At 37.1% G+C, this 24529-nt stretch overlaps 2 protein-coding genes across 3 annotated transcripts in view; both read left to right on the forward strand.

Moving 5' to 3' along the window:
• LOC306881193 (arf-GAP with SH3 domain, ANK repeat and PH domain-containing protein 1-like) overlaps positions 1 to 5040 on the forward strand; it is a 49019-nt gene extending 43979 nt beyond the window's left edge. For both annotated transcript variants that reach the window (XM_079435142.1, XM_079435141.1), the window contains 3 exons: positions 29 to 585; positions 2764 to 2886; positions 2977 to 5040. In XM_079435142.1, the coding sequence (XP_079291268.1) occupies positions 29 to 585; positions 2764 to 2886; positions 2977 to 3051 (755 nt within the window). In that variant the 3' untranslated portion in view covers positions 3052 to 5040. The remainder of the gene's footprint in view (positions 1 to 28; positions 586 to 2763; positions 2887 to 2976) is intronic.
• A 757-nt stretch (positions 5041 to 5797) lies between these two features.
• Positions 5798 to 22046, forward strand: LOC306881770 (CYFIP-related Rac1 interactor B-like). Its single transcript, XM_079436043.1, has 11 exons — positions 5798 to 5911; positions 13560 to 13649; positions 14464 to 14585; positions 14702 to 14807; positions 17721 to 17857; positions 19105 to 19182; positions 19917 to 20033; positions 20297 to 20376; positions 20477 to 20603; positions 21136 to 21206; positions 21337 to 22046. Exons 2-11 carry the CDS (start codon positions 13577 to 13579, stop codon positions 21401 to 21403), a joined length of 978 nt encoding a protein of 325 aa, XP_079292169.1. The 5' UTR covers positions 5798 to 5911; positions 13560 to 13576; the 3' UTR covers positions 21404 to 22046.
• The last annotated feature ends 2483 nt before the right edge of the window (positions 22047 to 24529 follow it).

A 24529-nucleotide genomic window follows, 5' to 3' on the forward strand; every position in this document is an offset into this window, starting at 1 on the left:
ACTTTATATTGACCAACACATCTTTCAGTGGCACTACGAAAGATCGACACAATCCACCTCCCCTCAGTGGACAAGTCCGGTCCTGATGTACTGCAGAAACCCCCACAGGCCCAGGACACACCTCCCACCAGAGCTTCAGATACAATAACTAGACCCACTGAGCCGCCACCTAAAATCCCACAACCCGCAGAGCGCTCCCAGCCTGTGGAGGTGCCGCAGAAACCGCATATCTCAGACCTTCCCCCCAAGCCACAGCTATCTGATCTTCCCCCAAAACCACAATTGTCGGATTTACCTCCCAAACCTCAGCTTTCTGACCTGCCCCCGAAACCTCAGCTTAAGGATCTTCCCCCTAAGCCGCAGCTCTCTGACCTCCCATCCAAGCCTACGATGTTTTCAGCAGCTGAGACTACACAGAGGCAAACAACGCAGGAGGAAACAAGTCCAAAGCCCCAGCTGACAGAGGTGCAGTCATCCAGTCAGCAGGAGGAGCTCTCTCCAAGACAGGCCAGTGAGGACACTAATGGTACACCTGCAGGAGCTGTGGAGATGCCAGTCCCGATGCCACGGAAAATAAACACAGTGGTGAGTGAAAGACCTTTTAAAAAGTTTTATATATGTATTGTGGGCCCAAAAGGTTTTAGTTTAACAACCAGTGGACAAATTCTTTTTTGTCCTCACTTAAAGGCATAGTTCACCCCAAAAATGAACATTCTGTCATTAATTACCCACCCTCATGTCATTTCAAACCCATAAAATCTTTGTTCATCTAAGGAACACAAATTAAGATATTTTTTATGAAATCCAAGAGTTTTCTGACCCTGCATAGACAGCAATTCAACTGAAACGTTCAAAGGTAGAAATTACATTGTTAAAATAGTCCATGTGACATCAATGGTTCAACCGTAATTTTATAAAGCTACGAGAATACTTTGTGTGTGCATAAGAAAAGACTTTATTCAACAATTTCTTCTCTTTGACGAGCGCTCATGAGAGTACCATTTTTGAGTAAACCATCCCTTTAACAACCTTTATCTATTTTTTTAGCGTTGTAAACTAAATTAAAAAAATTAATACGTAAAAAGGCATTAGTTTAGATATTGTTTTAACATTTTTGGTTTATATTTCTTACTGTTTGGGATCAGTAATTGTTTTTTGAAAGAAATTAATAATTTTATGAAGCACAGACACGTTAATTTGTTTAAAAAATGACAGTAGAGACTTTTTATAAATTAACATAATATTTTTTAAATATATGCTGTTCTTTCCAGCTTTCTATTTATCAAAGAATCCTGTAAATATATATATATACATATATGAAATCATGGTTTCCACAAAAATATTAAGCAGCACAACCGTTTTAACATTGTTAATAAAAAGAAATGTTTCTTAAAGGTGGGGTAAGCGATTTCTGGTAGCCACTGTTGACATTTGAAATCACCAAAACAAACACGCCCCTACCCCAAAAGTGTCTCACCCCTATTTTGATAGCTCCGCCCCACACATACGTACAGCAACGATTAGTTCTGTGAAACTCATTATAATCTCATTATAATCAGTGATGCTGTCTACACTGGATGCCGTGCTGCGACACAACAAATCCCCGACAGGAAACTGCTGCTGTGTTCTATTTATGACATATTGCCACAAATTTCAAATGATTTTCAAAGGTTGCTTTGTCGCGTCCAGTGTAGACAGACTGCAACAGGACAACTGTCACATCCGGTGTAGACACGGTGTAAGCCTCTTTTGTTTTTTATCCACCATCTCTATCTTTCTGTCGTCGCTCGGCTCGGCTAATGTCCGTCATGTGCACTGATGAGCTCGCTCTCCGCTGCATCATGAGTAGACACGCCCCTTACTGCTGATTGGCTGCAAGTTTGTTTTGGTACTCTGCCCCGACTCGTTTTCTAAAGCATTTTTGAAAAAATGCATACCCCAACTTTAATCGCCAAATTAGCATATTAGAATAATTTCTGAAGGATCATGTGACACTGAACCGTGTAGTAATGGTTATAAAATACATAATTTAAAATAAATTTGAAATAAATTTTAGAATAGGGTTGGGCTGATAGACGATGCCATCATCCATCGCCGATTGCTGACAGACATCACGATGTTGAGCCGGCATCGTGATTCCTTCCCCCCAACCCCCTCTTCCGCAATCCGCCGCATCCCAATTCCGTGTTCTGAAAGGAAATTAAGAATTATACGGAACCCCTAAGGGGAATAAATAGCCTATGAGATGGGAGGATAAAAAAAAAAAAAACTTTCTGGTGCTCAGTATCTGCAAATCATTCGCCATTGTCCTATCAGTCATCTCTCCTTACTCTGTGTATGTGCTAAGTGGACTTTCATGTACTGTAATGTAACAGGCTGCTAGCAAGCGACTAATGTCCCTTTAGTGGCTCCGTGGAATGCGTTATTTGTTTTTTTTCATACGGATTCACGCTTCCCCGCCCCCCGATGTCATCGTCCATCACGATGTTTCACTGTAGACATCGTCCGATGCCAATTTGGTAAACATCGCCCAACCCTATTTTAGAATATACCAAATTTAAATTATTTTAAATAATAATATTTCACATTGTCCTCTTTTTACTGTATTTTTCATTTAATGAATGCATCTTTGGTGATCAAAAGAGACTTATTTCAGAAACAGAAGAAAAAAAAATCTATCCGACCCCAAAATTTTGAACAGCAATGCATACTGGAAAAGATCAACAGATGTAACTCGAATAACTAGAGATCATCTCTGTGCAGGGCAAGAACAAAATAAGGCGTGTGAAAACCATCTACGATTGCCAAGCAGATAATGACGATGAGTTGACTTTTGTGGAAGGGGAGGTTATAATTGTTACCGGAGAGGAAGACCAGGAGTGGTGGGTAAGTAAATCTGCGCCGTGTGGTTGCTACAGGTATTGTAAATGCCATTTTAGGACAGATTGTCACATTCATCAACCTGCCTTTTTACAGATCGGGCACATAGAGGGGCAGCCTGAACGGAAAGGGGTCTTCCCAATGTCCTTCGTGCACATTCTGTCAGACTGACAGTGTATAAGCGGCAGCCGAGAGGCTCTCTAACTAGCACAAGCTCCGCTCTCTCTGGCCTCACACTGGACTGTGGGCATTGCCTCTGTACATAGCTGCTGAAACCCAAACGGTCTCCAAACCAACGAAACATGAAGTATCAAACCCATGCTCCCTTAAACCTCAAGGGTGAAATGTGTAAAATATGTGTTGTTCATAAACTGTGTTTTCCTGCCTACCAGTATTATCGTAGCCATGGCAGCCCAGCATGTCAAACTGGGTTTGCAGTAGCTATACTTGGAAATCTAGCACTTAACATGTATTCTGTAACTTTGTGTATGTGTACACATATAGAATTATATGTATGTCCATTTTAAGTGTGTCTTTGTACATACATATGCACAGATGTAAGTGTATATTTATGTACGTATGTATAATGTACAAGTGTGCAAATATATGTTAACCCTGCTTGCTTATGGAGCCAGAGTGACTCTAGACATTTTAGTGTACTGTTTTAAAGAGAAAAAAATCATCTCTTGAATTTTTAGAAGGCGTAAATGATGAGCAAGAATACTTAAATACTATACCAGTGTTGAAATTCCCAGCATAGTGGGATTTTGGTCAGGGATCAAAACCAAAATGTAAAGGTTTGAACATCTCATCTGCTCTGCATAAACAATCAAAATATGCATTCATTTGGTTTGCATCACTCACAAAAAAAAAGACAGAAATCATCTTTATCCTGAATGCCTCAGTGAGTAGAAGACCAATTTACAGCCCTAGAAAATTGCTGGTGCAGTTTCTACCAGTATGTTCATATGGCGACTGTATCCAAGGACGTTACCACATAATAATTTAAGAATGAACCACTGAAGAGCTCATATCGGTCAAACATTTCAGTGTCTATTGTGGTGGCGGCCATGGTTGCATCTGTGGGACCGCTTCGTTCCTTCCTCATTGTCGTTTAATGCCAAATCTGACAAAACCGATGCCTCAGCTCTGGGAAAGTGTCCTTGTCGATATTCTTTTATTAGATCATACAACAGCATACCTTATGCATTTGGTCTCTGGTTATCAGTCATGAATCATGCATCATTTATAAAGCTTCACTCGTACATGGATCTGACTGGTCAAACGTTGTTGGCTTTGTATAAAAATGGATATATGTTGAGCAGAACACAATCTGTTAAAGGTTGCTTAGGAGAGGAGTTTTGTTGTTTGCTTACAGTGACTGTGGAATGTGATTTCTTTCGGTTTGTTTTGTTCATTTACGTTGAAATGAGCTGCAAGGGGACCCGGCAGTGAGTGACTGACTCAGTATGACTCAGAATGAACTAACGCTGCCTCTTTTCTCGTTACCCTATCAGGGAGACCAGCATTCACTCTTGGTTTTAAACTATTATTGTATTAACAAAAGAAGATGTATTAATGAATGCCACCTGTACTATATTTGATGATGATAGTATTTGACATTTATAGGGCTAATGTGTTTAGCATGGAGAGGGATGGAACCTTCAAGTGTAGTTTATTATGGGTTTTGTTTCTCTGTTTTATGTCATGTTACGATTAAATAATATTAACTAAGGAATAAATAACAGGAATTCAGCACAAAGAACATCTCTGCTCCATGAACAAGACAAAACAACTTACAAGATTGTGGTATAAAGTTGTGGACGCACCATTCCTGGACTGTTTTGTTTAGACCCCATTGATGAGCCCACTGTTGGACCACGTCTATCTGTTTAGATGTACAATCCAGCCCAACTCCAGATCATGGATTCTTGTGTTGCTAATATTGTAGCATAATAAAATCTGGAAACAATCGAAAGGACAACTTCACATTTAAGTGAATAAACTGGATTCGGTCCTAATGTTTAATTTAGGATGAATTTTGCCACTCTCTCTTACCTTTTTTTTTGGTGTTTGCTGCACTGTAAGTTCAGTCAGAAAGAAAATCAAACTTGGCTATCAAGTCTTCGAATCTTAAAATAAAGACTTTACGTTGAAACCATGTAGTCTCTGTTATTTATTCATTTATATATTCTTCAGGCTGGGTTATTTGACATACATTGTCAGTCTAAAAATGACTTATTTTCTGAATTCTGGCTCATGGTAATCATTACCATCAATACTTATTGAAAAGGACACTGACTTTTTTACATGAATCTTCATGAATTTCACGTACACATTAAATATTTTGTCCCCTCAAAATGTTTTAAACATTGATAACACCACTTATGTCCATTTTTTTTTTTTTTTTTTTTTTTATATTAATAATGACTTATTTTCATGCTGAAAATCAGCCTCTATTAAGGGTTTTATTATTTTAATGGAATTATTAAAATATATTATTGTTATTTAAATGTTAATATAAAATTATTTATCTTTCATATTGGATTTCTTCAAATATTTAAAATCTTTTATTTTTTTAAGTCACGTTAGTCACCATGCTTTGAAACTGAGAATGACCCATAAAGCACAACTTTACCTGTTGCATCCGCCCCACCACCGTGCTAAAGAACTTGAGTATTTTCATGTTTTCATACACAAACGTTGCTTCATTGATAAAGCGAGCGTTCTATTGTATTGTCAGCGTGCAATTAGCATATCTGAGCTCAAAACATAAGTGAAAGCAGAGTCTTCCAAAACAGATAGAGAACGCTACATGCATAGTAAAACTAGTCAGCTTCCGCTCTCGAAATCAATTCCTTTTATAGATGTAGGCAGAGCTTGTCGAGTGGAGCTCAACCTGCGCGTCAAACGCAACACTTCTGATTGGCCAATCCGGAAAATGTAGACACACTTCACAATGATCCGCTGAGCAGGGTGTTCTTCAGCGTTTCCCTATATTTACTTTTCACTCAATTAACTGGAAATTAAGGTAAGAATCTCGGATTAAGATGCAATACCATTCAAATATGCAACCTGACACCTGGCGCGAGAGAATGTTTGTTTTCTTCAGCACGCAGGTGAGGAGAGAGTCTATAAAGACGACCTGAGTCTAAAATGACTGAAACTAAACTAAAATGAAGCTCAATATTAATTTAAATTCAAGTTTAAGGATTTTAACCAGATAATAATTAACATTTACTTCACAACGTTTGTATGAAAACAAGGCGTTTGATCACATTTCACTTGACTTTGAGTTTTGTATTCATTGTAATGGACGGTGATTACAGATGCATGACTTGTTATATGTTTGTTTATGTATACACTTGTCTTATAGGTAGTCTATTTGTCTGCAGCTGAGCAGAAAAAAAAGTTCATTTTAATATAAAAACCGAGACCATTCTCATGAACAAAAGCAATGGTGCGAGTTTTCAGACTTCCTCTGTGTTCAAATAGATCATGCCACTTCCTGATTTTGTTTATTCAAAACACGCATTTCAAAGGACTGCAAGTTCCTACATTTTCACTGTCATACAGCCACAGGTTCTTATCTAGATTATTCGATGTAAATAACTATTTATTTTGGCTTGGCTAATGGCTGTTTATTGAAATAATTGTTAATCATGTTAACATTTAAAATGTTCGTGACAATTGCTCGGATCATTTGAAGTAACCACAGGGTTAACACTCTTAGGCCAATGAATTTTCATAACTTTACATGACTTTTCTAGATATTCATGATTATTGAATAAGGATTTTGATTCGCTAATGAATCTTGCAGACCACTTTGTGAACTGTTTTAAACGATTCTGAAGTTTTACTCCTCTCAAGCTCTATGAAATAATTTAGTAGATAGGCCAGTAATCATTTTAAACCTTCTTTTTTTTATGACTTGTTTTTTTGGTGACTTGTGTATTTAATGTGTTGTTTGCATAAAATACGAAAGTGTGTTCTCTCTCAAGTGAGGAACGCATAAAATTTAAGTTTAATGGAAAAAAAAAATAGTGGACAATCTCTTTATTTTAGAACAGAGCATAACTATAAAATAGACATTTTATAGAAATGACTTAAGAATCTTAAAAAAAACAAATTTTAAATCCCCTTATATTTCCATGTTTGCATGATCATGATAACCATAGAAATCCACAGCCTATTAGAAACTACATTCTGCATGCAAGCAAATACCTTGTTTGTTTGTTGTTCATATATGCATTCATTAGCTCATCTGTAACATGCCATTGTCCTCCTCCGCAGGACTGCAGAACTGTCTGTGATGTGCAAAGCCACAGGTTTTAATTAAAACATGAACTATAAATATTTTCACACCATCCTTCATTATGACCTCCAGACCGGTGGTCAGCAGTAAAACACCAAGACGTGTGCAGATGTTGACTCTGCAGACTAGGCTATTTTAGTGTAATTTATAAGACTTTATTATAAACTACACTACATATCAGCATGAGGTTTTACATGTATTAAGTGTATTTATGTATGCATTTAAATTTATATTATGTGTTATGTAAAAGTAGAATGGATCACAAATTTTTTTTAGTATTTATTGTCATTATTAAGCAAAAACTAATATTGATGCACGCAAATACATGCATTTGAGCTTTAGTTGTTTTTTCCAGACAGTAGTTTGTAAAGAGCAATATTGCAGCAAAAACACCTGCACAGCTCTAATCACTGTAAAATGCAGATCAATAGCATCTGCTCTGTGCTGTGAGATGTCAGGTTGTGAATGTGTTTCTGGATTCAGCGGAGCATTGCTGTACTGCAGGGTTTGTCTAGTGGCACTTTACATGCCCTTAAGGCATGTGTGACTAACTGAAGCAGTACGCCCTTCACATGTATAGCAAGGTTTTTAACTACATTTTGATGCAGAGGTCTATACTGGACCACAAAACCAGTCTTAAGTCACTGGGGTATATTTGTAGCAATAGCCAAAAAATACATTGTATGTGTCAAAATGATTGATTTTTCTTTTATGCCAAAAATCATTAGGACATTAAGTAAAGATCATGTTCCATGAAGCTATTTTGTAAATTTCCAACTGTAAATATATCAAAACTTAATTTTTTATTAGTAATAGGCATTAAGAACTCCATTTGGACAACTTTAAAGGCGATTTTCTCAATATTTAGATTTTTTGCACCCTCAGATTACAGATGTTCAAATAGTTTTTTCATCATAACAAACCATACATCAATGGGAAGCTTATTTATCAGCTTTCAGATGATGTATAAAGCTCAATTTTGAAAAATTGACCCTTAGGACTGGTTTTGTGGTCCAGGGTCACATTTTGCAGTCTATATTTTATTTTTGAGTGCATGTAGGATTTTTGGAGAAGCAAGTAGACTTTATTATGGTATTATTATTATTGTGTGTGTGCATTTTGACATTGGTGACTGAATAAATATTTAAAAACAGTGAGCTTATACTACTGTTTCTTGTTTTTAGTTTGAGAAGTACATTTACATTTTACATTTATGCATTTAGCAGACGCTTTTATCCAAAGCGACTTACATTGCATTCAAGTTACAGTTTCTACATTTTATCAGCTCTTATACTCAGAAGTATTGTTGTGAAGGAGGTAACCCTTTTTAGTGTTGGTTCAACTTCCTGGTTATGCTTTGTGGTAGGACAGGCTCGCTTTATCAGTCTTCACAGTCAAACAAATCAACAAAAAGTTGACACCTTTTTGTGGTCAGATGCTTTTTAAAAACTCTTGAGCACTGTTCTTTACTGCTAGCTCGAGGACTGCCCCAGATTCATTCATATGGGCAGCTTACTTGCCTTTCTGCTCTAAGATACAAAGTAAATATCATCCATTCCCTCACCTGGTGCAAAAAAGGTATTTAGACACTGTCTAAGAACACACAGCATGGGTGTTTTTCAGCAGTACCTGTGCAAAAAAGCAGAGGAAAGAACAGAAACACCTGTGCTGTCATGCCAGGGGAAGCATGTTTGTACAGGCCCGATAGCTGCGGCTCACGTTAGGTTTCTCGTGTTCGTGCCTGAGCCATTTTTCCATGCTTCTTGGTTTTATTCTTTGGAAGAAGTATAGAGAAGTGAATCCAGCATTTCAGTAGCATGCATTGCAGAAGTTATGTTAGTGAGTGCAGGAAAGCATTTGTGAGAGGAAACAAGCTCATGATGACGTGTTTTATAGAAGGTTTATATTTTTTAAAAAGTTGGTTTTTGCACAGTGGTTTATGTTGGATTCAAAATGTTGATTTTTGTTATGTTAAACTAAACTGATACTGATTCAGTTTCACATTTCACTTTAAAATGTATAAGTTACTGTATAAATATGTTTGAGTTTCAATTTCAATTTATTTTATACAGGCAAAAAAAAGGTATAAAGGTTGCCAGTCTTGCCAGTGAGATTGATGTAATGCAATCTTGTCAAGGAAACATGCCTTCCTCTTAGTTTAGGAGGAAAGTGATGGGCCCATAAACAGCATAACTTAATAGCAAGCAAATTCTCAATTATTTATCTTATTTATGGAGCATCTGGCTGGTCTGAGGATAGAGGATGAATATATGTATCGAGCATCATTCCCCTATGAACATGAACCTTCTGACCTGGAGTTGACAAGGGATTGCCTGTCCCTGTGAGGTTTAATGATAAATGTAATCTTTAAATCTATATGAACTATGACCTGAAACTAAGAGCTCAAAGTATAAGTGCAAAAATTAACACATGAAATTCACATGAATTCTCAACTGTTAGCCAGTTGGCAGTTAGCGATGCTTTTGGTGTAAACCAGAGGTGTCAACCAGTATCTGATTCTCACCCCTAAAAAGGGGGTAAGGCACTTTTAAAACTTCTTTTCAAAAACTTTCAGACAAGGCTTTAGGACTGCTTTTAAAATTTTGACAAATGTTGCATTTGTCAAAATTCTAAGAAATGCACTGCTATTTTAATTTTACTTTCTTTAAAATTCAAATTGCAGTTCTGGATAGCAAATTCAATTTAAGTAGAGGAATGCATTTAGAATTTACAGTGCATTCTCAAATGAATTCTGAATGGTGCACAACCTTGATCTGAAGTCAGCAAGGCAAGGTTTAAAACAGCATCTGATGTCCACCAGGTGGCAATAAAGCCCTTCAGTTCCCAGTGTCTGTTCACAGATACTGGAACCTTCCTGTTATGAAGTAGATATGAAACTGTATTTCTGTAGCTTTTTCAAGGTCACGTCAGCTTGACACATCGTATCTTAATCTAAAAAGTATCATATCATTTTTAAAGTATCGTGTAAGGTCATATTAAGCTTTACATTTAAAGGTCATCATGAGTCTGGCTAGATGTGTAAATCTCATGTGTCAGTTCATTGACAGCTCTGTGTGCTTCAGGGAGAATGATAGCACGGAGGAGCATCTCTTCTAGCTTCTGGGCAGATGGATTCAGTGTCTCTCACATCCATTGTCGCACAGGGGCGAGTGATAGACGGTTTGTGGGTGATGTGAGGTTCATTTTTAGGTTTATGTAAAGTTCAGCTGTGTTCTTAGCAGGTTAATCAGAGACTGTTTACAGCTGCAGATCTAAATAAAATAGCCCGCATACTTGTGTCCATGTGTAGACTGTCTGTCTGTCCAGGACGCGCGCCTTTCTCTCTCTTTCCCTCCTCAAGCTCTGGTTCTGTAAAATCAGAGCAAAGTGCTTTTCTTAATATTATTAATTACATTCATGATATTTTCATTAAATTAACATTTATATTATATTATATATAAAAAATACAACATAATTAATTAATGAAGATGGATACTTTATTTTAGGGTGTCCTATAATATAATACAATATAATATAACACTTAATAAAGAATAATATAACAATTACTATTCTATATAATTAACAGTCATTATAAAATAAAATATATTCTAGTATGTGTATGTATATATATATATATATATATATATATATATATATATATATATATATATATATATATATATATATGTGTGTGTGTGTAGTATTATATATTATATATAATTCTATATATAGTTGATATTAGAAATCATTATTCATAATTTATTGTCATTTCAATGTTAGTGTTATTAAATTTGGTAATTACAATAATAATAATAGGCAATTTAATTACTTAATCTTATTAATATCAACAACAAATTATTCATATTATTACTATATTTATATAATTAATATATATGTAATAAATAAATATGTATTACATGTATTATCACAATAATATATAATAATAATAAATATTAATATCTAATATATATTATAATCACAATAATATATAATCGCTTGATTAATTACATTTTTAATGGAAGAGACAGACTCTGTGTGGCCAGAGGCGTGCGTGTGTGTGATTGTTAGCCGGGGGCAACCTGCAGCAAATCTGTCCATGTCTTGCCATTCTGGGGGTAATGTTAACCCGGTGTGACGTGGCAGCGGTGGAATCTGGGTCAGGAAGAGCGCTGTCTGTGCTCTCTGCACTGCCGCAGACTGCCTCGCTGCAGAGCAGAGCCTCCCCTCCAGCCACGTGACTGTCGTATGAAGCAGCAGCGGGGAGGAAAAGGGTGGGGTTGTATTCTTCTCTGGTTGGGTGGTAGTAGTAGTAGTGGAGGCGAAAGCACGTGGAGGCACATGCTGTCAAACGCTGCTGCACGAGTACTGCAGTGGGGAGGAAACGGCCCACTGCATTCACACCCATCATCTGAAACCCCTCTCGCTCGCTCTCTCTCTCAGAACAGCACCACTGTTATTAACTGAGATGAGGACACATTCTGCTAATAGTAACTGGGATTTCAGTCGTGCTCACTGAGATCATGAACAGTTATAGTCCTTTAGTCATAATAAACACTGCAATATATAAATTACATTTTTATCATCAAAATAAATGATGGTAATGAAAATACTGTGAGATTTAATATATAAATTATGTTTATAATTGATTATATATTTATAATTTATTAACAAGCAAAAATAAAAATAGAGTTTTTTTTAATACATAAATCAATAATATTATATTTATTAATTTATTAAATATTAGTTTAGAATGTTTTTATTATATTTAATTTATATTATGTTTTATTAAAAATATAAAATTAATCGGTCACACTTTATTTTAAGGTTCAATTCCCTGTTAACTTACTATTAACTACAGTTTGCTGCTTATTAATAGTTAATAAACAGCCAATATACTATTAATATTCATGCTGGGGAATAATGAGAATTGGTCCTTAAAATATAATATTCATAACCATTTATCATTTATATCATTATCATCACAGTGTTAGCCTTACCAATTTCATTTATTCATTTTATTTGACCGTTTTAAAAGCTTTGCATCTACCTAAAACATCCCTAAAATCACTGAGAGACTTGACCTTGAGTGACTTTTTGCTTTAATAGTTTGTCTATCTATAATTTGAATGTAGATTTTGTAGAACCGGAGATAAAATGACATTTGTGAACATTCAAGAAAGCTTGTGATGTTTACCCTGTCAAACTGCTCCACTTTTGAGTTAAATTTGTTTTTGAGTCACATCTCTTTTCCTAGTGCCGCACTCATGATTAATTTATTCAAGTTCTTTCAAGTCCTGTCGAGTACTCCTGTGCTCCGCTCCTATTGGCTGTCGGCACATTTTGGGTTGAAAAATATTTTTAGGCTCCATGGAAACAGCAGAATGTTAGGTCTCCTTCCTTAGCCAATAGGATTGCAGGGTGTGTATGCTGTAGTCAAATGTGCAGCCTCAGTTTAGATGGCACCCCCCCAATCTGAGGCGTGTAAAGCTGACGGGGGGCTTAGGCGGTTCAAGACAGATCAAGACAGCAGTGCTTATTTAATCCCTTCGGTTCTTAAATCCTGAATGCCATGAGAACATGAGTACGCCAAGATATAAAGACTACACACCCCCACTCACACTGCAGGATGCACTGTAGGTCAGTGAGACACTGTAGCGACCCATTTACCTACTTTCAAGGCTGTTCGTTTAGAGGAGAAACAAAGTCCTTCAAAGAAATAAAGAAAGTTTCTCTTCAGCTTGAACACAAAAGTCTGACCTTGGGCTTTGAATGTGTTGACATGCTGTTTAACTCTGAGGTCTGTCTGTTCTCTTGATGTTATTTAATCTGTTGTAGGCAGTGACTCACTGCGGGATGAATAAGAATGAGAGTGTGCTCTTTTCAGGGAACATATGATTCTTAACAACGATGTATCCCTCAGCCCAAAGGGAGGAGGACTCCGGAGTGTCAGTTTTGAAGTAAAGAAGACTTTGACTGCTAGAGGGCGACATGATCCTGCAGTAGGATCCACCCATGAGTGCTGCAGTCCTACTGCATTCTCAGCAGCATGTGTGCTTTCACCTGCATGAAAACTGGGTGCGTGTTCAGGAGGGTAATGCTGCAGCATTCGGGTCTCCCCTGATTTTCGCCACTGCCCCAAGCAGATGTTGCTTGCCACGCTCATACGTGTGGCCAGATGTTTGCTGTCGTGAGCACAGGTGTCGCAGTTCTTGATGTGAATTGAGTTGACCTGAATGTGTTCTTGTATAGGCAAATCAAATGGTGTTTACACCTTCATTGACTTTCAAAGCACTGCAAATCGCATGCAAAAATCATCATTCATGAAGTAGTTTGCATCACTTTTTCTTTTTATCTTGTTTTTTAGGTCTCTGACAGATCGGGATGGGGAATCTGATTAAGGTTCTCACACGAGACATTGACAACAACGCAGGGAACGTTTTCCTGGACTTTGAAAGTAAGTGAATAAACAATCACAACCTGTATTATTATCTGATATTGAGGGCTGGGAGAAATAGCACCTACTCACAAATTATTTACAGTAATCTTTCTGACAATATAACATGAAACAACACTGGGAATATTATAATAATATTTTTATTGTCAAAATATTAATAATTATTATGTAGTATATAAAATAATATTATAATTATATTAATATTATTAATTACTATCAACTATTACTAATTGATATAACTATATATAATGAATTAATAATAATATTTCATCATTGTAATAACAATTACCGTTTCCAATTACTGTAATAATGATCATAATCATTATAATCATATTTATTATAAATAACATTAATATTACAATAACACTGATATTAATATAAATTATATAAATAACAATAACATTAATATTACCAATGCAGTGTGTGTATATATATATATAAATTAATTAATAGTATTTATTTGATTAATAATTATAATATTTCTTAATAATTACTATTACTATTGGATTATTTAATAATAATAATAATGATAATACCAATAATAATAATAATTATTATTAATTATTAACTATATTTATTACGTTTTTATTATTTATACCTATGTTTTTATTGCATTTAACTTCTTACATCTAATAAGCTACAATGGTTGAAATGGCAGTTCCTCTAATAGGAAAAAAACAATTTCAAAAATAGTGTAACCAAAAAGTTAAATATATGGATACAAATATTTAAGCAATAACACTCCACCTCAAATCCAACCAAAGACATTAAATGCAGCAGCACATCTAAGACTGAGCTGATTTGTCCTCTGCAGATGCCAAGCCCACAGAAGCTGAGAAGAGAGTATGGGAGGAGGTCAATGAGGTGCTAACAGAGGCTGTGAGTGTATTACAGGACCTGCAGTCATATAGTGGTGCAGGTGAAGCCATCAGGCAGGCGAGTACATCCATAATGCACTTCAGGTTCTTCACACATCAGCCTGGGCTTTATGTTACTTTGCATGACAAGCTCTCTTTATGTTGTGTTTAAGCTTGTGCATGTTGTCTCCTCAGGCCATACAGCATCCCAGCGATGAGCGTGTGCAAGAGAGCGCGTGGGCCGCTGTGGTCCCGCTGGTTGGCAAGCTAAAGAAGTTTTATGAGTTCTCACTAAAACTGGGTATGTCGTTTTTCTCTTTGCATTAATGTGCACAGCACACAACACAATAAATAAATTGTTTTATTAACAAAGTTCGGGAGGAGCACGTCAGATACTTAGCCTAATTAACACAAGAGGAACGCACTGAAGTTAATCAACGCACAGGTATAAATACAGCTGACTTACCTCTATCCATTGACGGTTAATCAGCATCCCTCCACCGCCCCTTCTCCACTGTTGAGTTCTTACCACACTTATAACGGGGGGGGGGTATTGCTGTCTTCCCCAGGACAGCAAGCCAACTGCACATTACTATACTCGCCAAATACGCATTACTATACTCCAGCTAATTATATGTCAGAGTGAACTCGTGAATAACACGTATGGCTATTTTTACCTGGAAGCATAGGTGATAAATGAGAGGACATTTCTAATGATCTACTCTCCCACAATTCCTCACAGGGATATATGGTCCACTGACCCTCTTACCATATACTGTAGTATTAGCATGTGTTCTGGACTGTGCTTTGATTTTCAGAGATGATCCTTCTTGAAGCTTAATTCAGCAGTATGATGGAACACATTACTGTAACAGCGTGTACGTCAGCAGCCGGCAATAGCGAGATTATATAAGACTAGGCATTACTAAACTGTCCTTACTCTTATGTCAGCTTATACGGTCTTACTCAAGCCTTTCTCAATTAAACAAAAGTCAATATGTGGACCGTGTGCAATGTCACATGAGCAAGACTGCATTTTTAATAAATATAAGGACTCAAGCCTAAAGTTGAATCACAGCTACATGACTTTGCACAATATATTATACAACATATTTTGAAAATATTCTTGAGAAGTTGTATATCTGTTCTGATTCAGTGCATGTTCCTAGGGAACAAGCCATAAACAGCAGCAGTGCATCATAATTGGATTAGCACGCTCTTTGGGCAAAGCCAGTTTCTTTCACCACATCCAGCAAAAACATAGCTCGTTATCTCTGACAGTGCACACCCTAGATTTACTGTACCTTAATGATACATTCATTATCCTCAAAGTAAATACATTTTCTGGAACATACAGAATAATTCAGACGTTTGGAGTCTGTAAGATTTTTTTTTTTGGAAAGAAGTCTCTTATGCTCACCAAGGCATTATTTCATCCAAAATGCAATAAAAACAGTAATATTGTGAAATACTATTACAATTGAAAAATGACAGTTTTTTTTGTTTTTCAGCTGTCATTACTCCAGTATTCAGTGTCACACAATCCTTCTGAAATCATTCTAATATGCTGATTTATTATCAATTATTTGCAATGTTAAAAATACTTGATACATCCTTTGAGGAATATAATTATTTTTTTTTAATTGAAAAAATTTGAAATTGAAATTTTTTGCAACATTATAAATGTCTTTACTGTCACTTTACAAAGGCAAGCTTCTGAGTTTAATTTCTGTGTTTGAGATGAATATTGATAAAACATATACCTTGAATGCACTAAAAATCTGACGACTGAGAACATGTGGCGTGGATGTTATGGTTGATATGGAAAATCCCATAGCATTTGAAAAATTCATATTATCCAATAAAATCCAAAGATTGATACTGTACTTAGTGCAGCAATGGGAAATGCCATATTAAAGGGGTCATATGATGTTGCTAAAAAGAACATTATTTTGTGTATTTGGTGTAATGCATTATGTGTTTGTGGTTTAAGGTTCAAAAAACACATTATTTTCCACATACTGTACATTATTGTTGCTCCTCTATGCTCCGCCTTTCTGAAACGTGTCGATTTTTACAAAGCTCATCGTTTTGAGAAGCGAGGTGTGCTCTGATTGGCGAGCTATCCAGTGCGTTGTGATTGGCCGAATACCTCAAGCATGAGACGGAAATGTTACGCCCCCTTACTGTATTGTAATGCCGTGTCCCGGCGCGACAAGACAAAAACAATAAAACCCATTATAAACGAGGCATTTGTTGCATCTAGTGGGGAAATAATTACTGATTATAATGACTTCAATTGTCTTTTTACGTGTCGTGTTACAGCTCAAAACTCGCGTTTGAATAGTTAGTGGCAAATTCTTTAAATATGAAAACATACTTACAGGCTGTGAGTCAGAAGCGTCAGACTGTCCTTGCAAAGTTGGAGTTGCCCCACTCTATAGTGTGCACAATGAAAACACAGCATCTCCAGGACATGGTGCCTGCGGCAGCAACAATACTACAGCGAGAATAAAAATCACGCCCTCTTTTTTTGCATATACATTTGGGCTGTGTTATGCAAATCTTCCCACACCGTGACGTAGACGTGGGGGCGTGTTTAAATGAGCCGTTTTAGGGGGGCGTGGACAAGTCTTAACTTTTATAAAGAATATCTCTTTGGGTTTGAGACTTTAGTCTTTGCAACTTTAGGGATCTTATCTAGGCACGAACAGCTTCTAACACTCCAAAGAGAAAGGAAAACTTGAAATCGCACCATATGACCCCTTTAACTAATTTGTTCTGCTAATTAGTATTTGCAGAAATATTTTGTCTTATAATCTTGTGTCTCAAAGTGCAGGTATGTGATATGCTCTGTGAAAAATATGATGGTTTTTACTTTTTATGCTCTGTCTGTGCTTGTAAATCTGTGGGTTTGAGTGATTCAGATGGAGGGTTTGATGTTGAGAAATAGGTCATGACCTAATTAAACATGACATGGCCCTTAATCACACATCAACACCAGCCAATGGCAGCGCTCTCTCTGGAGGAGGGGCTCTGTTGAAACATCAAAGGGTCAGACTGACCTAACATCTCTCTGTCAAATACACAGCTGTGTTCCTCTGCCAGACGCTCTGTTTCTCTGCCTCATTTTTTTTGTCAAAATAGAGAGACCATAACCCAGTATTATCCGCCAAAAGCATTAGCAGTTCTGTTTCTTCTATGTCTTGTGTAGAAGACGCTCTGCAGGGCCTGTTGGAGTTTCTCACCAGCTCACGCTGCAGCCCAACTCAGCATCTGGAGCAGGAGCAGGCGCTGGCACGGCAGTTCGCTGAGATTTTGCATTTCACGCTGCGCTTCGATGAGCTGAAGGTAACCAGGCAACCTCAGGTCACACCCATTCTGCACATGTCTAATCTTTCTTGCTTCAAGATGGGCAAAATCAACAATTAGGCAGAATGAGAGGATGTGGAGCAGAAGAGTTGACTCCAACATCCCGTCTTTAATCTCAGACCTCCAAAAATCTGTGATCAACTCATCTGACCATTAAAAATCTGTAAATTATATTTATACTGGCAGTGATTATGCAATATCTTTTTAAATCACAGGAGAAGGTATAAAAACACTTTTCATCTACCTCTTTTTATGCACATTTTTGGGCTATTGCACAAAAAAATGCTGAATAAAAACACCAAGATGCGCATAAACTCTAAAAAAGCACATAAAAAGATAGAACTTTTTTTTTTTAACCCCCCAAGTGCTGTTTCGCCCTTTTTTAATGGTCACCATTGGCACATAATGCAACAAAGATTGCTAAAGTCAACAGATTTTACTAATAGACCTACCACTCTCTGTGTAAAATTAACATTATGAAGCTGCCATCTTTCTGAAGTGATTTTTACCCCCCTTGTAATTTGACTCTGAATCTCAGGTGAAAATTGCCATTTTGACCCCCCACTATAAAATAGTGGATTACTCAGTAAATATTCATCCATGACATTTAATATTTTGGCTTTCATCACTATACATGTCTATCTTTCTTCAGAAAAAATATTAGCAAAATCAAAAACTGGTACGAAATAAAAGCAGCTTAGGATTTAACTTTTTTTTTTTTTAGAAAAATTAAACATTTGAGCTGGGGAAGTTTTTGAAATTTGGTTGATTTGACATGAAATGACCCTATTGCGATTGTTATAGAGAAGGAATATGATCGAATTTATTTGTAAGCCACTGAATTTTGTATCAAATTAGTTAACTTAATTGTTTGCTCTGTAGTGATTCAGCTAATTAGTTGAACTAATGGAACACAAAGTCCAGTTGCCACCATTTAGTCAAATTAATGGAAAACTAAGTGCACTTGCTTTCAAAGGAGCCATAGAGAATCTGTTATTGTCTAGATTACTGCACTGATGAAGTCTGTCACAAAACCCAGCGGTGGATGAAATGGCCGTATGCTCTTTTGATTTTTTTCTAGCTGCTCACTCGAATTCATACATTCACAGTAAAATGAAAAATGCATGAATGCCATGTTTACATGTTTCCTATTCCCATATTCAGCAGAAATGCAATATTCAGCTGCCAGTTCTGCATTTAAATGCTCACCTGCTCTCTCTCTCCAGATGACCAACCCGGCCATCCAGAATGACTTCAGCTACTACAGAAGGACCCTGAGCCGCATGCGTATCATCAACCAAACAGTGAGTAAACCTGCTCAATATGGAAATGTGCCTAATTATCAGACGGCTTATGTTTTAGTAATACCCCATTCCCCCGTGTCACAGGGGTTAATGGGAGCTCTTCTGTTCTCTAATGGTCTGGATCATTAGGTGGCAGAGCGGCACAAGATCCTGAGTCAGGGAAACATGAGATATCGCACTCATCTCATCCTCTCCATCTTTTCCTGCTATTTACTTTGTACGTCTCCCTCCTGCTTTTATCTTTTAGCTGACACAGAGCTGAACGTTCGGTTGACATCGAGTCAGTAACGCGTGCTAACGACTTCAGGCTCATTAGCATGTGCTGTATCATCAGGGAGCGGCTCAGCAGGGGTTGACACCGAGGATCGTTGACCTTGCCTCGCCAATTAAAAGCACTCTCTGTGAGGAATAATTACGACAGCCGCTTTCATCTCATGAAACATGAGCTCAGCTGTGGAAGAGCACATATTAGGAATTCTGGACATGTCTGTAAATCCTGCTTTAATCCACAGACTGCATTCACTTTTTAGCAAAGAGTAATGAATGAAATGTTTCAAGTCATCTAAAATGCATTTTCAACGCACCAGAATGCCCAATTTCTACAACCATTTCCATGATTAACTACTTAAGTAAAGCTGACCAAGGAAAAGCACATCCATAACCTCCAAAACGCCTTAACTGACCCCTTTATTCACATTTAGATACTGAAAAAAATACATGTGTTCTTTCTACAGGCAGAAGAGCATAATGAGGTTGACAACGAACTGGCCAATCGCATGTCTCTCTTCTACGCTAATGCCACACCCATGCTGAAAACATTAAGCGATGCCACAACTAAATTTGTATCAAAGGTAGGTGGTTGTTAAATTCTGCTTTATTTTGATTATAGCAGTGCTTACACAACACAAACCACTCAAATGGGTGTTAAATAAATGGACAAACAAGTCCAGATGCTCATGAATAAATTCTCCCTAATTAGTTCTCAAAAAATACATGATATACTTGGGCAATGCATCGACATACAAATGTTTCTCCTTCACTTTCACTTCCAAACCACTGTTTTCTCATTACAAACCATCTTAACGAAGACATTTTGCTCTCTCTGTCTGACCAGCATGCAGAACTGCCCGTAGAGAACACAACAGATTGTCTGAGTACGATGGCAAGTGTGTGTAAAGTCATGTTAGAGACACCGTAAGTTATATGTTTGTGTTTAATCACTGGCCTTTTCTTTCTTTTGTAGCTGCCTGTAACGGTTTCATTCATCCTCTCTGTGTGTGTGTGTATTAATCAGGGAGTACCGCAGTCGTTTTGCCAGTGAGGACACAGTGTTATTCTGTCTGCGTGTGATGGTGGGGGTGATCATCTTATACGACTACGTCCATCCAGCTGGAGCTTTCGTAAAATCCTCCAAAATCGATGTATGCTTTATTCTGTTTTCTGGTCCTTTTAGTACAAGTTATTTTATTTAAATGTATTCCTTTAATTCAATTACAGTACATTAATATGCTGATTAATTGTTCAAATCAAATCCAATTTTTAAAACAGATTTTATATTTGTAAGTAGATTAATTAGGGTTCAGTTGAACACATTGTTAAAATAAATGCAAAATAGTTACTAACTAAATTAATTTGCTTATGTGTCTAATTACAAACCAAATACAAATCTGAGTTAAAAATACAAATATAGTGATTAAATCAAATTTTTTTATATATAATTTGTGTAAATAATTTAATTCGGGCTGTCAGTTTAACAGTACAGTAGGTTAAAAACATAAAAAATAATGCATTTGTTCACCAAATAAGCATTTAAATCAGTAATTACTGATTAAATGCAAAATACTTTATTGTACTAAATTAATTTGAACACCCCAATTAAAAGCAAACTACATACAAATACAAAGCAAAAAATACAAATGATATAATATGATTGTCTGTCTTTGTATGATACAGATGAAAGGATGCATTAAGGTACTGCGATATCAGCCGCCCAACAGTGTGGAGGGGCTTCTCAATGCCCTCAGGTCTGTGAGCTTTACTGGATTCTTACAGTATGATAGAAATCCATATAAGACTTTGTTTCTGCCAGAAACCATGCAGTATGTAATATGCAGATTTTCATTGCATTTAAACATTCTCTCTTGCCTCTCGCAGGTACACAACAAAACATTTGAACGATGAGACTACCTCCAAGCAAATCAAAAACATGTTACAAGCTTGACGGTGTCTGCCAAAAGTATTACCTCTCGAATACATTGGACGAGACGCTTCAGCAGTTTTAGTAATACAATGAGAATAGCCATGTATCGTGTGGCAGCTACAGTTATCAGTCTGTTTTTACTGTTGTAGTTTTGTTTTTTACATCTTATCCTGTTAGACTTAAAGTCATGTGTGGCCTTTAGACTTCAAAAACGCTTCTTTGTTGTGTGGCGTCCAACAAAGTTGAGCTTCGTTCATTCCCTTCCCATGTTTTCTACAGTTGACTGAGTGCCCAGGCAGGACCACAAATAATGTATTGCTTTTTTAAATAACATAATTTACTGTGATTTTGATTAACCTGACTCTTTTGAACTGAATAAAGCTATTTTAACCAAAAGGACTGTGAATGGCTGACAGCTCATGCAGGAAGGGCTTCTTTGAAACAGGCCATTGAAATCACCATGTACTCTCACCACTTAACTACGTACAAAATAATTAGTTCTAAACCCACATCCTTTTACCTAACAGAGTTCAGGATTATTCATTTCCCCTGACAGTGTGTACTTCAGCACGTCATCGTATAACGTCCGTTAAAACTGTATTCCCGTTCTTTTGCTTTTTTGGAGCCAGAAATAAACAAACATATGGTTGAAATTTAGCCCTGTAATGAGTTAGCATCTCTTCAACTTTCCCCCAGAAACCAAAACCAGAATTCCAAGCTGCCCATTTGATGGTCAGCTGACTCTGCTGGATTAGTCAGGAGAATGAGATTCCCACATCATCCAGCCCAGGAAGTGGGAGTTTGTTCTACAGAAGTATGAGTAATACATTCCCTGTATTTGATCTCAGCCCTGTTGGGAACGCGCTCCATCTGCACGGGACGCCCCTCCCAGTTTGTATTGCCATCCTATCTGCTCTGCTCCTCCTCACTTGACAGCTCGCACACTTTCCTCTTGTTTGTCTGGCTGCTCAGCATGTGTCATCAGCGAGCGCATACTTTCCTCACTGTGGAGTGTGTGATTCTTGCCCCCACTGTCCTATCTCCTAGTCGGAAGCACACTGTTTTTTTAATGGCTTTCCTGATGAGCTCGGACACTTTTCCCAGGAGGCTGGTGTGGGGCCATATTCTTGTCTATTTACTCTTTCCTCTCTGTGTTCTGTGAGAAGAGCAACTTCTGATTACTTCCTGCCAATAACTCTGTGTGTGCGACCCATAATTCCAGAGCACTATCTCACCGTACGGCCGCTGTAATGTAGACCAAACACCATATGTTCATTAGATTTCCCACTGCTGCCTGGATTCTGACATCACAACAAGTAAGCAAAAACAAGCACAAAGAGACAAAAGAGTATGTAAATGCTAGTTTGAGGTTTCATACTATGAGTTTTGATGATGAATGCATATTCATAGTATTTAGCCAACTTCTGGACCTTGTACTTAAAGGGATAGTTAACCCAAAAATGAAAATTCTGTCATTAATTACTCACCCTCTTGTTGTTCCAAACCCGTGAGACATTCGTTCATATTCGGAACACAAATTTAGATATTTTTGATGAAATCCAAGAGTTTTCTGACCCTGCATAGACAGCAATGCAACTGAAACGTTCAAGGCCCAGAAAGGTAGTAGGGACATTGTTAAAATAGTTGATGTGACATCAGTGGTTCAAACTTAATTTTATGAAGCTACAATAATAGTTTTTGTGCATAAAGAAAACAAAAATACTGACTTTATTCAACAATTTCTTCTCTTCCGTGTCAGTCTCCACTGTGTGTTCGCGAGAGAACCATTATTTGGTTTTAATAACAAAAAAGAATTATTTAATTTTAAAAAATAACAATTAGTAATAATAAATTACTACTAATGAAATTTATAATAACAGTAGCATTTTTCCCCATTCAAGAGACATTTCCAGTATTTGGAGACATTGCCTGCCTTTCTTTTATCAGTGATCCAGAAACATTTATACAAAAATACAGCATTTATATCAAGAGCACTCCCTCGCATGTGGAAGGTTTCTGACCTTAAACGGCTGGAAGAATTTGAGACCGAGGAATGTTTGCCCTCTGAGATTCATTCTGAATCATTCTGAATCTCACAACATGTAAAAGATAAGTAATGATGTAACTGAAAAGGAAAAATTATGCTGGAAACTAATGCGTTCATGTTTGGACTGTGAGTCAGTCAGATATGAGAGCACAAGCACTGTTGGATGTGGTGTATTTTAGCACACTCCTACATCCTGTTATGGGAAGCATGCTTTTTGGACTGACGTCTTCTATTGTTTCCCTGCAGTGTGTTTGTGCATATACTGATACTCATTGGAGAACCGATGACATGAATAAGTGCAGCCTTGAATCTGCAGATGGCAGCAGTAACTTGTGAGACGCTGTAAATCCATATGTTGACCCAACATACAGATTATGATAGAGAAAGAACACCATAAGAGTCCTGTCTTAAACCTACACATCTGATCTTGGACTCAGTGTCACACTAAAGCACCATCTAATGCAACCGGTCCGTCTGTTTTAATGAACTGTTGAGCCACGAGCGCAGCAGATGCTGTCAATGTTAACGGAAGGACCCTCAGCATGAAAAGACCACTTACAAGGAAGGCTTCCTGATGGGATGTTCGCTTTTATGTCCCTAAGGTCTACTCAAAGATATTTTTCAGCATCAAGAACAAAAGACCACACGAGAAAAGACAAGTTAAGCGTCCTTTTACATTTTCCTTACCACTTAATTGTTTGTGATCAAGTAGTTTGTTCTCACTTATATTTGTTCTCCATGTACTCGGAAATCATCAGCACCTGAAAGCATCATCAAAATGAGAATTTCTGGGTGAATTGTCGCTTTAAGAGTTGTTCTGAGATCCGCTGGTGTTTAAGGTGCTCTGAGCTGCACCGTGGGTGGGATCGGGCTGCAGGATGGTGGCAGTGGTCCAGCTGTCGTTGTGTAATCATATTACTGTAATTAGGTAGTGTACTCCCTAATCCACTTCAGTCAAAACACTGGCCTGTGTCTGACTCACCCTTATGCCTCTGTCATCAATTACCAACAGGCAGATTCTCTTTTTCAGCGGCTCTAGCTCATGAATTCTGTGGATTAATTTAAGGGTTTTACCCATGTATCATGCTATTTTCACCTCC

The sequence above is a fragment of the Barbus barbus genome (genome assembly GCF_936440315.1).
Source record: "Barbus barbus genome assembly, chromosome: 15".
Taxonomy (NCBI): domain Eukaryota; kingdom Metazoa; phylum Chordata; class Actinopteri; order Cypriniformes; family Cyprinidae; genus Barbus; species Barbus barbus.